Here is a 13,461-nt window from a genome sequence, read left to right as displayed (position 1 = left end):
TATTCCTTGTATAAGGAAAATAAAGGAGAGAACCCAGTGATTATCCTGGCTTTCTGATAAATGTATGTTCTAACCATAGAACAGGATAAGGGATCTCAAGCAGAGCACACTGGTCTTGATGAACTGAAGAGACAGAGATTGTGTAGTTCTGGGGAAGCTGAGGCATTTGGAAGCAGCGGGGTGGAGTTCTGGAAAGGAAGGAGGCATACAGAGAAAAAATTGCTCTAGGACTCTCCTCAAGGTCCCCTTGAGCCTTTGCTGACCTCACATGTGCCTCGGATCAAACTCCAGGACGTTGGGGAAAGATGACCAGGAAGCTATGAGCTAACTGATTCCGATAGCAGGGACCTTAAATTCCTACCACCCAGAGTGAAGAGCCCATGTTGCTCACTCACGGTGGGTGTCCAGTAGAGGTGGTAGAACGGCCGCATCTTTTTACTGGGGTTATTATAGTCATAGAGTAAAGGCTATTTTAAGACCTACCCTAACAAAGCTTAAAAAGAAGCCCCCAGAGGTACCCAGCTGAATGAAAAGTAACTTAACTGCCTACCAGAACAAAAGCTTTAACACTCTTGAAATGTAGACAACAATGCAAGATACTTAACATTGTAAAATCACAATTGGCAACATCCAGTAGACTTGCCAGGAAAATGTAGCCCATAACTAGGAGAAAAATCAGTCAGTAGAAACATTCAGAAATGACAGAGATGATGAAATAGGCAGGGATAGTAAAATAGCTGTTATAACTATAAAGGAAAACATGAAAATACTAGTTAAGAGGTAGATATTTAAGCCTTGCAAGTAAGTACTGGAGTGTGGTTCATCTCTCTTATTTCTATTATTTTTGTCCTTCCCATGTTGTTGATTGGTAAAATGTGAATTTTTAATTTTTTAATTTTTTTTACTTATTTGCTTTTATTGCAACCATACCTTTCACTGAGAAATCTAAAATCTTTGGATGTTTACATCTCCCCACACCAATGCACTGGTCTTGCTGGCATTGCTCACATTTCCTACTCACTCTTCTGCTCAATCATGTTACCAAACAGCAAGGGAGGTCCTGTTGCCCCCTGCCACCCTCTAGGTAAAGTTCTAGAGGCAGAAGTTTGGTGAAAAAAGAAAGGAGTCTTTATTCAAAAGCTACACAATTTTGGAATAACAGCTTTTTGCATGCTTTACTCACTTACCAGCCTATCAATTAAGGCTGAAATCTTTAACTCTTGAGGTTCCCTATCATTCCCCCCGTTAGTTTTTAATTATCTTATTTCTATAAGGTTAGTTTACAAACTAAAATAACCTAAGATACAAAAGCTACACAATTTTGGAAGAATGGCAGCCTTCTGCCCCAGACCCCGTCCCCTCTAGAACACTCAAAGAAAAATAACCCTGCCACCTTCTGCTAGACCAGACCAGTCCTAGGCTGCGCTTGGAGTTCCTTCTCTTTAAAGTACCGCCCTTTGGGGAATGCAGGCGGCTGCAGCATGATCATCATCCAGGCATCCGTGAGGAAGAGCAAGAGAGATAAAATTTGAATACTGTAAGTCAGTTATAGAATCAGCAGTTTAGGGGTAGAGAGAACTTTTAAAGATCACCTTGTCCACCCTCTAATATTATAGAAAAAGAAATATGTTTCATTGCTTCTGAGATGTATTTATTCTCTACTTTTTAATGTCTCTTGATTCATGATGCATCTTAACAATCAGTGGCATCTTCGATTTGATGAAATATGGTAAAAACCCATTAGAATTGTGACTTTTCCGTAAATTCTTAGTGGTAGAGTTCAAGACTTCTGCTTATATTACCTCACCTGGAAAACCTTTCCCTCTTAATTTTTTTTAATCCAAACCCTGCCCAGATCAAATCTTTATTCTAGGAAGTCTTTTCAGTCCCTTCAGTACACAGTGATCTTTTCATCCTTCTTATTTTCATCGTTGACTACGTCAGTTCAGTTAGTAATTGAATTTCAATTTATTTGCTATACTGTTACTTTTATTTTATCTGTTTCCTCAATTATAAGCTCTTGGAGTCAAGGGGGGATTTTGTTCTACTTTATGCCTTCTAGTGTCTATTTGATAAATATCAATTGACTGATAAAACATTTAGAACAGTGCCTGGCCCATAGCTAAATGCTAGATGGGTATAGAACTGGTACTTCCACCGTCACTATCACCGCCACAACTGCAAGAATCCGCTCTGCGCCATACAGTGTGAAGCGTTTTATACATGCATTATTTCGTTTTTCTTCACAATTTTACAAACTGGGAATCATTGTACTAATTTAACAGTTTAGGAAACGAAGATATGACTGCTTGCCAGGGTCCCAAAGCTAGAATTTGGTAGTGGTGGGTTAAAAACGACACCTCTGTCTATTAATGTTGGTGTTCTTGCTCTATGCTACAGCTTATTAGATTATGACGGCTTTAGTAATAGCCTAGTAAACGGAGTGTAGAAAGAAAAGACCGCATACTTACTTTCCCCTTTGCTCAAGGACTTTTCCTTGTAAATCCCATGTACTGAGTGGTGAATAGACCTTGTGAGGGGAGGTAGAAGTACAGCTGCTCTTTGCTGCTGACTCTTAGTAGCTGGTGGCTTAGCTGATAGTGACAGATGAGTGTGTGACACTTTCTCAAGAATGAATTCTTGTTAGAACTGGCAGAATAGAATAGTTGATATGGAATTGCATGTCACTTTGCTTCATAATTTCACTCCCTAGTGTTCAGACGTAGTTGTGATTGCTAGGTCTCTCTCCTCACTTAAGTTGGTATATTAACAGTCACATCCAGGACTGCTGCTTCTGCCGGCTCCATGACCACACGGTGTGTTTGTATATTGCCCTGAGCTGTCAGCAAAACATTTTGCTGAATTTCCTTTTTTGTTGTCGCTCTGCAGCCTTTCTTCCCTGGCCTTTCTTAGTTGTGTAAAGTCAGTTTCTTTTTTGGCCTTTCCATCCCAGAGAGGGAGCAGTTACTGCAGAGAAGCTTGAGAAATGAAATGAAGCATCATAGAGCTTAAAATGAATGGTTGGACAGCTGGCAGGATGAAATGAGACTTAACTTGGTGCCTGGTGTGGGATTCGGCTCTGATTATCTCCTTCCTTCCTCATTTTCAAACCTCCCCTGTATCTAATCCACCAGTGGGTGCTCCAGTACCTTGTCTATAGGGGAGCGCAACCTAGTGCAGTACTCACTGCTTCTTGCAGGAAAGAAAGGTTACAGCCTAGCTCCATCCTCTGCATCTCTGAGTAATGCAGTAAAGTGGGATTAGACACTCTTCAATAGAAACCAGCTGTGTGTTTCCTGTATGGTAGCACATTCCCAGGTTTGGCTTCCTCACAGGTACTCAAGCCCAGGTTCTTGGAGAAGAATGCATTTTGTATCCTCTTATCTCAAATTTTTGAGCACCATCAACTGGAGATCACTCTCTACTGTCATTGCCTATAAATAAAAAAGGAATCTCTTAAAAATGAAGACTACTTTATTCTGGTCTATTATCACAATGTTGCAAGTTATTGACATATTTCTAGTAATCTTCTGAACTGATTTGTTGAGGTTTGATACTTTTGTGTGTTGGTATTTGTTTTTCAGAGCAGTATAGTTGTTTTTCATGTTAAACTCCTGTGTGAATATAATGCTCAACTGATGATTATAGCTGAAAGAAATCTGGAACTTGAGTTCCCACAAATGTTAGTAAGATTTCTCAATTTCTAAGTAAAATCATTCATGATTTATATTTATCTAGTCAGAGTAAAAGTAAGTCCATTTAGATGGGTGGTTTGGAATATTTCAAACTATTTCAATTTGATGAATTGGGTATTGCTAGAAATTGGCATTAAGCTGGGAAAGTAAAATGAACCTTGTGTCTGTGACTGAAAGTCATCAATGATAACATTGTAGACCCTGTGTAATTTAAGTGGATCCATAACAGAGAACTTGGGCCAAGACAGAGATACTAGAAATATTTTATGTGAATAAATCTTTTCTTTGGAGACAAAATCTCAGTTTGTTTACCATCTCCTAAGCATTTTTAAAAAGATTTTATTTATTTATTTTTAGAGAGCGGGGAAGGGAGAAAGAGAAAGGAGGGAAATATCTATCAGTTGCCTCTTTTATGAGCCCCACCCAGGAACCAAACCCACAGCCCAGGCATGTGCCCCGACCAGGATCAAATTGGCAGCCTTTCACTTTGTGGGATGATGCCCCAACAGAATAGCCATACCCATCAGGGCAAGCATTTTTTTAGTGCAGCTCACAGCTGAATTAGGAGGATGAATTGAAAATTTTCCCCCTACGCCAGTCATCATTAGACTAAGGACTGGAACCTAGGTTGCCAGCTCACAATCTAAATGTATTTTCTTTTGGACAACCAGATGGATCCTACTGAAAGGAAAGCCTAATATTGGCCGTTTAAGAGGCAATTTTCTGTGGAATAGTTGATACTAAAAGAAACCAATTTTGAAGGAAAAGATGATCCCCCAATTTTAGTTTTAAGAGCAAAGCTGTGATTAGAGCCTGAAGAGTAATAAAGGTAAGAACAAAAGGTGTTACTGCCCCCAGAAGATAATAGAAAGTTACAGAATTACTAGGTGTAAATGGTCTTTGGTAGATATACAGTGTGCTCAAGAAGTAAGATATTGGAGTTAGAAGTCTTGTTTCCTGGACTACTTTCCCAAAACCAAATCAGGACAAGAAGGAGCCTTGCATTTATTGAATGTAGATCCACATAGCTGGTATTATTTCTTCATGAAATTAGAAATTTCTTGGTTTTACATCAAAAGTTGAAAGCTCTTTTTCTTGGTTCTCCAAATCAAATACTTTTTCTGCCCATCCTAGGAGTTCCATTTCTGTTTTACTGGCTCTTTTGGACATTACTTTAGTGACCTAAACTAATTTGTCAGTAACACCTTGTGTTTGGTTATAGTCTGGTTATATTTGTATGTTCAGCTCCACCCTGTATTTCAACAGGAAGTGTGTGGGTGCTTAAGTCTATAATGAGACATTCCTCCTTGTGGTTGTTGCATCGTAGTGAAGATGGCTATATGCAACAGTAAATTCATAGTTCTTTAAACATTGTAGTAGACAAACTTAGATTACAGTAAGCCTGTGTGTGGGTTCTCATTTTGAAATTAAATCATTATTTGATTTTTCAGTTGAAATTCTTGAACCCCCTTGGAATGCATAGTCTTTTTTTTTAATCCTCACCTGAGTATATGTTTTTCGATTTTGGAGAGAGAGAGAGAGAGAGAGAGAGAGAGAGAGAGAGAGAGAGACTGATGGTAGAGAAGCATCCGTTGGTTGCCTCCCATACACACCCCCACCAGGGATGGAACCCATAACGTAGGTATGTGCCCTGACTGGGAATTAAACCCATAACTTTTTTGGTGCATGGGGCGATGCTCTAATGAACTGAGCCACCTGACAAGAGTGGAATGCATATTCTGTAACATGAAGAAATTTATCTCTTAAAAGAGAAAAACTGGTCTACAAAGTAAACCTGTTCTTATGCGCCCCCATCCAAAGTGCCGTTAACTATCAAACAGTGGGAAATGCTGAAGTGAAAGCAGAAGTCCTAATTGCCTCACATACAACATCCCCTCGTGTTGTTTGCCATCCCCTGCTACTGCTGACCAGCTTTTTGAGGGTATGCTTTCAAAGAGGAACTGCCTTGAGAAGTATTTCTGTTGTTACGGTTATTGCTGTAGCTCAGATAGACTTGCTTTTAGATGTGACTGTAGAAATCTGCGGATGTTATCAGTGACCTTGACTCTAAATGAAGTGTTGTTCATTTATTTATAATAAACAGCTAGTAATAAACATCATTGCCAGAATAAGCAGTCAGCCTGTATTCTGGCCTGTTAATAACAGGAATTCAGAGTAAGGGATACAAATGCATCCTCCCTCTCACATTCCGCCTTCCCTTATTGCCTTCTCTATTCTCCCAACCCCTACTTCTCACCTCATCCCACTCCTGCCCCAGGCTGTTGGAATCAGAATTATGAGAGTTTGGAGTGTAAGGTGGATGTCAAAGTCTTCTTTTGACTTTACACTGACCAAATGTGCTATATAAATATTCCATATAACTTCAAATGTACAGGCTTTTAGATTTTAAGTGTTTGAAGGGATCTGAAAGAACACCGCATCCCGTTTCCAATTCAAAGCATGAATCCCATTGTGATACTAATAGTCTAGACCACTGATGATTTGCAACTGGTGTGCCGTGAGAATTTTTAAAACATACAATACCTGACTATTTAGTCAGGGGCACTGATCTCTTTTTCCTTAGATTATCAAATTAAAAAAAAATAACACCAACCAACACAACAATAGCCGTGCAGTGTGAATGAATCAAAGTTAGACCTAGTTTTTTTTGGAGGGGGTTAGATCAGCAAAAAAATAAATTTTTTGGTGAACCGCAGAATTTTAGTAATTAGTTTATGTGTGCTACAAGATGAAAAAGGTTGAAAATCACTGGTCTAGACTGCCAGGCAATGGCCAGGAAGGGATTCTTAAAGTCTTTTATTTGTTCTCACTCATCCCAAGTCCCTTAGGCTGAAAATAGCGAGGGCTAAAGATGGGAGTTGCTGCTGAGTCTGTCTGGATGTCAGGAACTGATTCAAAGTTTTTTGTTGTTGTTGTTTTTAATTTCTTTGGGTAGCCAACTTCCAGATCAGTCAGGGAGCCTTTCAGGGTATAAATAACTTTAGGGCTCTGTGTGGACACCCTTTGGACCATCCTTTGGACCATTCTGGACCCTGCAGTCCTGGTAACTAGATAAATCTAGACCTGGAGAAGACCTGCTTCTGGCTTTGTGTTCAGAATGCAAGTGGATGTTGGCCAAGTGAGGAGGTTATGGCAGCTTAGGTAGAAGCAAATCCAGGAATTTTAGGGCTTCTTAAAGATTATCTAGTTTAGTCCCTTTATTTTGCAGATGAGAAAACTAGCCCAGAGTGAGAACTGTTTCATCTTTGATTTAGAAGGCACTGTAGAAGCCATCCAGTCTGACCTGTCAACATCAGCATCTTCTTACAGTCTAGGAATGTCTCCTTCAACATGCCTGATAACTGGTCACCCAGAGGATGATACAGGGGAAATCATAATTTGTAAAGAGAGAACAGCTCCAACTAAAAGAAACTAACTGCATTGAAATCTGTTTCCCTATAACTTACCTTCTCAGTAGTTCTAATTTAATTCCTTTCCTGTGTAACATCCCCCAAGGCAAGACCTTCTCAAATCTCCAAATTAGCAAATATCACTATATCATATACTTTCCTTAACAAAGTTAAAATATAACTGAAAAAGAACTTTATTGATTCTATTAAGACAGGGAATTCTATATTCTATGTATTCAAAACTTTTATCAGTTAAGAATCACTCCTTTCTTGGTTTTCTTCACTTTCTCTTCATTTCTGTAACTGACACTAGCATTTAGCTTTTTCCATGAAACTTTTAATAAATAAACCTACATTTTATCACTTCTTGAGTATAATTGTACAAAACTATCAGGAGTTTTGATAGCAGGACTCACCCCTGTAACCTGTCTTCGGTTTCTCAGTTCATATTTGCAAGCTATGGTGGGTCTCTCCATTTCTATTGTCTCCTTCTTAGGCTGTGTGAGTTTCCCAGCTGGTCTTCCTACCTCCAGCATTCTCCTGCCGAAGGAGAAATTCTTTGCTTCTGTTAGAATGATTTGCCTAAAATGCAAATTTGACCATGTTAACTTCCTTAATTCAGTGGTTCCTCAACACCCAGTGCTCCACAAATTTTTCAGTAAATGACTACTGGTGATAGAGGAGCATTGCTCAACTGGATTTCCATGAGAGAATTAAACCCTGATGCCATTAGGCATCCATTGTATGTAAATGTATTAACTTTTTGCCACTACGTCTAGAATGGTGGTAGTTATGAACAATCTTGAGGAGAATTGAGAAAATAGTCACTCTAATAGTTTGTGTGTGTGTTTTTTTTGTTGTTGTTGTTCTGTGGGTCAGATGAGGAACCCAGTAGGAAAGGGTGGAAGAGAGAAGGAATATATGTTCTTTAGTATGTCCAGAAGCGTGACTTGGAGCAACCTCCAGGAAAAAACCCACCAAATTTCATTGAAGTCTGGGATTTCATCTTTAAATGTATGTGACTATTGCATTCTACAACATAATAAATCCAGGGTTAAAAGTGTTTTAAAATATTTATCAGGGAATAAAATTGGTTTTCCATGAAGATTTGCCCAGGGTTCATGAACTACAAATAACTACCTTTTCTTTTCTTTTTTCTCTTTAGCTCTGTAATGGACATTTTATATATATTATACTATTTAGTATCGAGGAAAATTGCCCAAGATCACACAGCTTCAGGTGTTAGTGTACTAACCCACTATATCTCAGCTCTACAACTTGAAGCTGAGAGAGTCAAGAGCCTAGAAGCTTTGCTCATTTCTAAGTTTATCTTCACCAGAAGGTAACATTTTTTTTCTTGGTCAAATACTATTGTAGTTAAGATCTTTGGTAACTCCATACTTCATTTTCTTTCTTTTTTTTTTTTTTAAAGATTTTATTTATTTATTTTTAAAGAGAGAAAACCATCGATGTGCAAGAGGAACATCAATTGGTTGGTTGCCTCTTGCATGTGCCCCAACCAGTGACCAGGCCTGCAACCCAGGAATGTGCCCCAGCCAGGAATTGAAATTGGTGACCCTTTGCTTTGCAGGAATACACCCAAAGCACTGAGCCATGGAGGTCAGGGCCTGATTCCATACTTCCTATGCAAAATGTAACTAACCTTGATTATCCAAAACAAAGATGAGCAGTGATGCAGGCAAATCCCACATAGCAGGGAATCTTTTCTCTCTCTTTGGTGGCTCTGAAACATTAAGTGAGATTTTAATAGCAGATACACTTTTCTAATTGTTTATCTTAATGGTTATTGGCATATTGTCATATTTTAATTTTTTTATTTTAGAGAGAGAAAGGAAAGGACAGAGAGAAACATCAATTTGTTCTTTCACTTATTTATGCATCCACAGGCTGATTCTTTTATGTGCCTTGACTAGAGATCAAACCTGCAACCCTGGCATGTTGGGACAATGCTCTGACCATCTGAGCTACCAGGCCAGGGCCTTGACATACTGTCATTTCTTGAATACTCTTTAGCTGGTTATAGGAACTGGCTTTTTTGGCAAGAGGAAGCCATCTTGCTATTGAAAATTGAACCCCACCCAGATGACATAGAGTTGACTTCATTTGTGTCTGCTTATCCACATCATTTGGGAAAGCAGCAATGATAAAGTAACAAGGCCTTAGAAGTTGCTCCCCACCCCTGCCGCCCTAATCTGGCATTTACCTAGCCATCTGGAATCCAGTTTCTATTAGGTGTTCAGAGAGAACTTCTGGAATGCCCTGTCAGTGGTCACATTCAACACAGAATTTCAAGGAGATCTGGCCCCTTTAGCTCCTCTGAGAAGCTGGAACAAGACTGAAATTATTTCTAATGGGGGGAGCCACAGTGGCTGCTTTCAGTCATCTCTGGCTGCACCTTTGAATGTCTGGTTCTTTCATAAAGCTTGAAATAATGGGAGTCTCAGGGCATCCCCAGGATGGTGTATAGAGAGCCCTGTGAGCTTCTTTTATTTGTAACCTCCTTTCTTCTTTGCTGTTCTAAACTCTCTCTTCACCATTAGTAACTAAAGATTGCATCTTAGTACCTTATACCCTTTACATTAAGTAAAAGAGGAGAAGAGTTAGACTGGAAGGGAAAGTCCAGAGTTTGGGTTAGAAAACCTGTTGAGTCAAAGGGGAACTTAGCAGAGGAACGGAATGAAAATTATTTCCTTAGACAGTAGACAAATATTCAGGAAACACCTCTGCACCCCAAAGATAGGCACAGCTGCCACACAGTGCCTATTAAAGGGAGGTTCAAAGTTATGAGCAGACAGCTGATTCTCTTGGTTCTTGGGCTGTTGCTCTTGGTGACAGGAAATCTTGTTCCCCAAGCTGCTGGCTTCCTGTTTTATTTTTATTCTTAGCAGATCAGAATGTCCATAACAAGGAGCAGTCTGTTCAAAAGGGTTCTACTCCTTCTTGGAGGCTGAAGGGTTTTTAAAAAAACTTTTGGTCTGATACTATATTGGTTCACTTTTAAGATCTCTGATATTTAGCTTGGTTTAAGCATTTTGTATTCATAGTCAACTTTTGGTGATGAACTGGTGTTATAAGATTTGATGTAAGTAAACCTCTGTTTTGCTTTTTTGTTGTTGTTGTTGCTTAAGAAGAGTTTGGAATATTGGGGATTTGGGTGTGTTACCTTAATGTTTCGTCTTTTTTTTATTTGAAGTGAGTCTGCCATTTTCCCTAAGACGGAAATCACTAGATGTTTTGGATATCTTTAGTTTCACAAGAGAGGGAAACAGGCCCATAGCCCAGTGTGCCTTGGCTGTAGTCATATCCATTTTGTTGAGACTAAAACCCACTCCTATCCTTGTAAAGCTAGGAATTTGATAATTAACTCTAAAACAATAGCTCAGCATGAACCTGAAGTGCTGGGGGATTTCCTAGGGGAAGGGGTTCAGCTGACAGGAGAAGAAACAGTAACTAGAAGGTTTCCGGATCTGCTCCAGACACTTCCTGCTGTCTCAAGAGCCTTTTGGCCCAGGTGTGTTAGACCAGATGGGAGAGAGAGAGGGAGTTGTTGGTGGAAGAGAAAGGACTAAGGAATCTTAAAGCACAGTTTGCTCAGCATCATGTCTGACATTGAACATGTAAAATTTTCCTTGATACTCTTTCTGTCAATTTACAGACTAAACTTTAGTAGTGTTAATAGATGCCGGAAGCTAGTATTTAGTTGTACATTAACAGTCATCCATTAGGGAAGAACTGGAGCAGTTATGTCCTGATGTAGATCAATAGAATCACTATTAGCAACTTAATTTCATTGTGGAAATTATCAGATGACAGAAGCTCTTTTTTGATCCTTATAGTTGATCATCTGGAATCTGCTCTGTCCCGCTTATATGGACACCCCAAGGACAGGATCTGTACCATCTAGAATCTGCTGAATGGGAAGTTCTCTGAACAGGCCTCCTTGCCTCTGTAGATTCTTGTTGGTTGGAGCATAGTTGTTATTTTAAGGTTTTTAGGGTTTTTATGCTGCCTGTGGTACCTCAGCCAGCAGTCACCAGTTCAGAATTTCTAAACTTGTCTAGCATGCCTTCTTTAAGGGGGGAGGGGAGCAGAGGAATAGAGGGTAGGTCTTAAAAAAGAGAGAAAGAGAAGGTTTTTTAAAGCTGTTTTAGATCAGAGCAAGACAAAAGAGAAAAAGACTCACACAGCCCTATGTGCCTGGAATTTGTGGTTGAGTAATACTTTCCTGTTATTTCTTTTTTAGGTTGTTTTTCATCATTTAGAACATTGCCTGAAGCAGGTCCACCATGCCGTTAGTAACGAGGAACATCGAGCCAAGGCACCTGTGCCGTCAGACGTTGCCTAGCGTTAGAAGCGAGGAGCTGGAATGCGTGACCAACATCAGCCTGGCAAATGTCATCCGACAGCTGGGCAGCCTGAGTGAGTGCCGCAGAGAGCCTGTGCTTTGCCCTCAGGGGTCGTTGGTGCTCTTTATTTAGTTTCCCTCTCCTCCCGTGTTCCTATTTCTCCCCCATCTGCCTTCCCTAGGTAATGCAAAAATGCATCCCACCCCCCTTTCCCCAAAGAGAGGCTCCTTTTTGGTACAGATTCTTCCCCTCAACCCTTTCTTCATCTGCCACCACCCTCTAGGCTCCCTCCACCTCCCTCTCCACCTGCTTCAGAAGAAATCTGTGGGAAGGGTGGCAGGAAGGGCTGCAGCAGAAACTGCAGATGGAATGACAGAGCAGAATTCTCCGTGTGTAAAGTGGGAGGTTCACAGAACAGTATCTTGGGGTAGGGAATGTGTCTGTAATTACACGAGCTGTTCGATGTAGCCTGACTTTTGTTGAGGCCTCAAATGTGCCAGTAGGTCTTTATCTACCCGACGTTCTGCTGCACACACCGCCCCCCCCCCCCACAACCTTTCCTCCCAAAGAGGAGTAAAGCAAACATGCACTCAGATTCGGGCTGACTTGTCTACCCTGGTACACATTTAATTGTGCTGCAAGCCCCCAGGTCCAAGTTCAGGGTACAAATTACTTCTGCAGTCTCTGAGGTATTGGGAGTTTTGCAAGCTGCGTGAGCACACAGTGACACAAATTGTAGCTGTAGCCATTCTTCTTTAGGAGGAAGATGGGGGAGTAGCCCAGTCTGTTTTGGAGCTGAGGGAAAGCCAGCTTAACTGTAATTTTTTTTTTAATTGGCAAGAATGAATGAGACTGCCTTCGGTGGGGTACATGCATGTGGTTTGGATTTCATTCTGAATCAAGCTGACTTTGTTTGCTTGAAGTTGAGATATGGGAAGGGCAGATGCTTGGATAGGCTGTGCATTTGTCTGGTGCCACTCCAGCTCCCCATAAGAACTTCTGTCAAAATGCCGTTTTAGTGATCTTCCTTAGCAAAGGCGTCTTGGTGTGAATTATTTCAGACATTCACCTCTGCTATCGCATCACTGCCCTTAGTGAAGGCAATGGAATATCAAGGAAGCCTGCATCCCCCCAGATGGTAATAGACCCTGCCTTTAAAATAGGGGCCCGAGGAGACAGAACTCAGTGACCAGATGATGTATGGGGTCCAAGATTCCTAAGCCTTCACCTAGCTCAGAGACCATGTTGGTTGCTCCAGGGCTTAAGGAAACCTGGATGGGCGTCACGAAAAAGTGAAGCCCTGTGCATGGCTGTCGCGCACACAGGGACATTGGCAGTGGTGCAGCAGCAGCGCGGCTGACAAGGAAGCACATGAAGGCCGCAGAGAGCCTCGCTGCTTCTTAAAAGCATCATTTCTGCCTCTGTCACCCTGAGAAGGCCAAATGGGTGGAAGTCAATCACACGCTGGTTCCTTCTCCATAAGACAAAGGACATCTAGCTAATGATGCTTCTTATTCTCACTCAGCAGGAGTTATGCTCTCTCTCAGGTGTTTTTTCCGGGTAGTGGTGATGGATGCCATTGCTCACTCTTCCACTTGTGATCAGACCACTTCTATCTTAAGGAAGCTGGTCTGAGGGCAGGGTCAGCTTGTGCCTACAGAAACAAGATTTCCTCACATCATGGAGCTAACTGACCCTTTATTCATCCTATAAACATGGATTGAACATATTTTATGTGCCAGATGCTGGGGGGGGATACAGTGGTAATAGGAAATGGTTTCTGCCCCTGGCCAGGTAGCTCAGTTGATTAGTTGGTTAAAGCATCATCCAGATATATCAAGGTTGTGGGTTCGATCCCCAGTCAGGGCACATACAAGAATCAACCAATGAGTGCATAAATAAGTGGAACAACAAATTGATGTTTTTCTCCCTCTCCCCTCTCTTTTCCCCTCTCCCCCTCCTTCCCTCCCTCCCTCTCTCTTCCTCTTG

General features: G+C 40.9%; 1 protein-coding gene across 3 annotated transcripts in view; it reads left to right on the top strand.

The window, feature by feature from the left end:
- WASF2 (WASP family member 2) overlaps positions 1-13,461 on the top strand; it is a 66,972-nt gene that overhangs the window by 35,359 nt on the left and 18,152 nt on the right. For 2 of the 3 annotated variants that reach the window (XM_054571816.1, XM_054571815.1), the window contains one exon: positions 11,370-11,545. In XM_054571816.1, the coding sequence (XP_054427791.1) occupies positions 11,413-11,545 (133 nt within the window). In that variant the 5' untranslated portion in view covers positions 11,370-11,412. Of the gene's footprint in view, positions 1-8,270; positions 8,448-11,369; positions 11,546-13,461 lie in introns of all 3 variants that reach the window. The other variant, XM_054571817.1, reaches the window with a different exon arrangement.

This window comes from Pteronotus mesoamericanus, unplaced genomic scaffold, assembly GCF_021234165.1.
Source record: "Pteronotus mesoamericanus isolate MK-2021 breed Mesoamerican mustached bat unplaced genomic scaffold, CSHL_Meso_final contig_221, whole genome shotgun sequence".
In the NCBI taxonomy this organism is placed as follows: Eukaryota; Metazoa; Chordata; class Mammalia; order Chiroptera; family Mormoopidae; genus Pteronotus; species Pteronotus mesoamericanus.
Note: the sequence above shows the minus strand (reverse complement) of the source record. Positions and strands in the feature narration are given on the sequence as shown.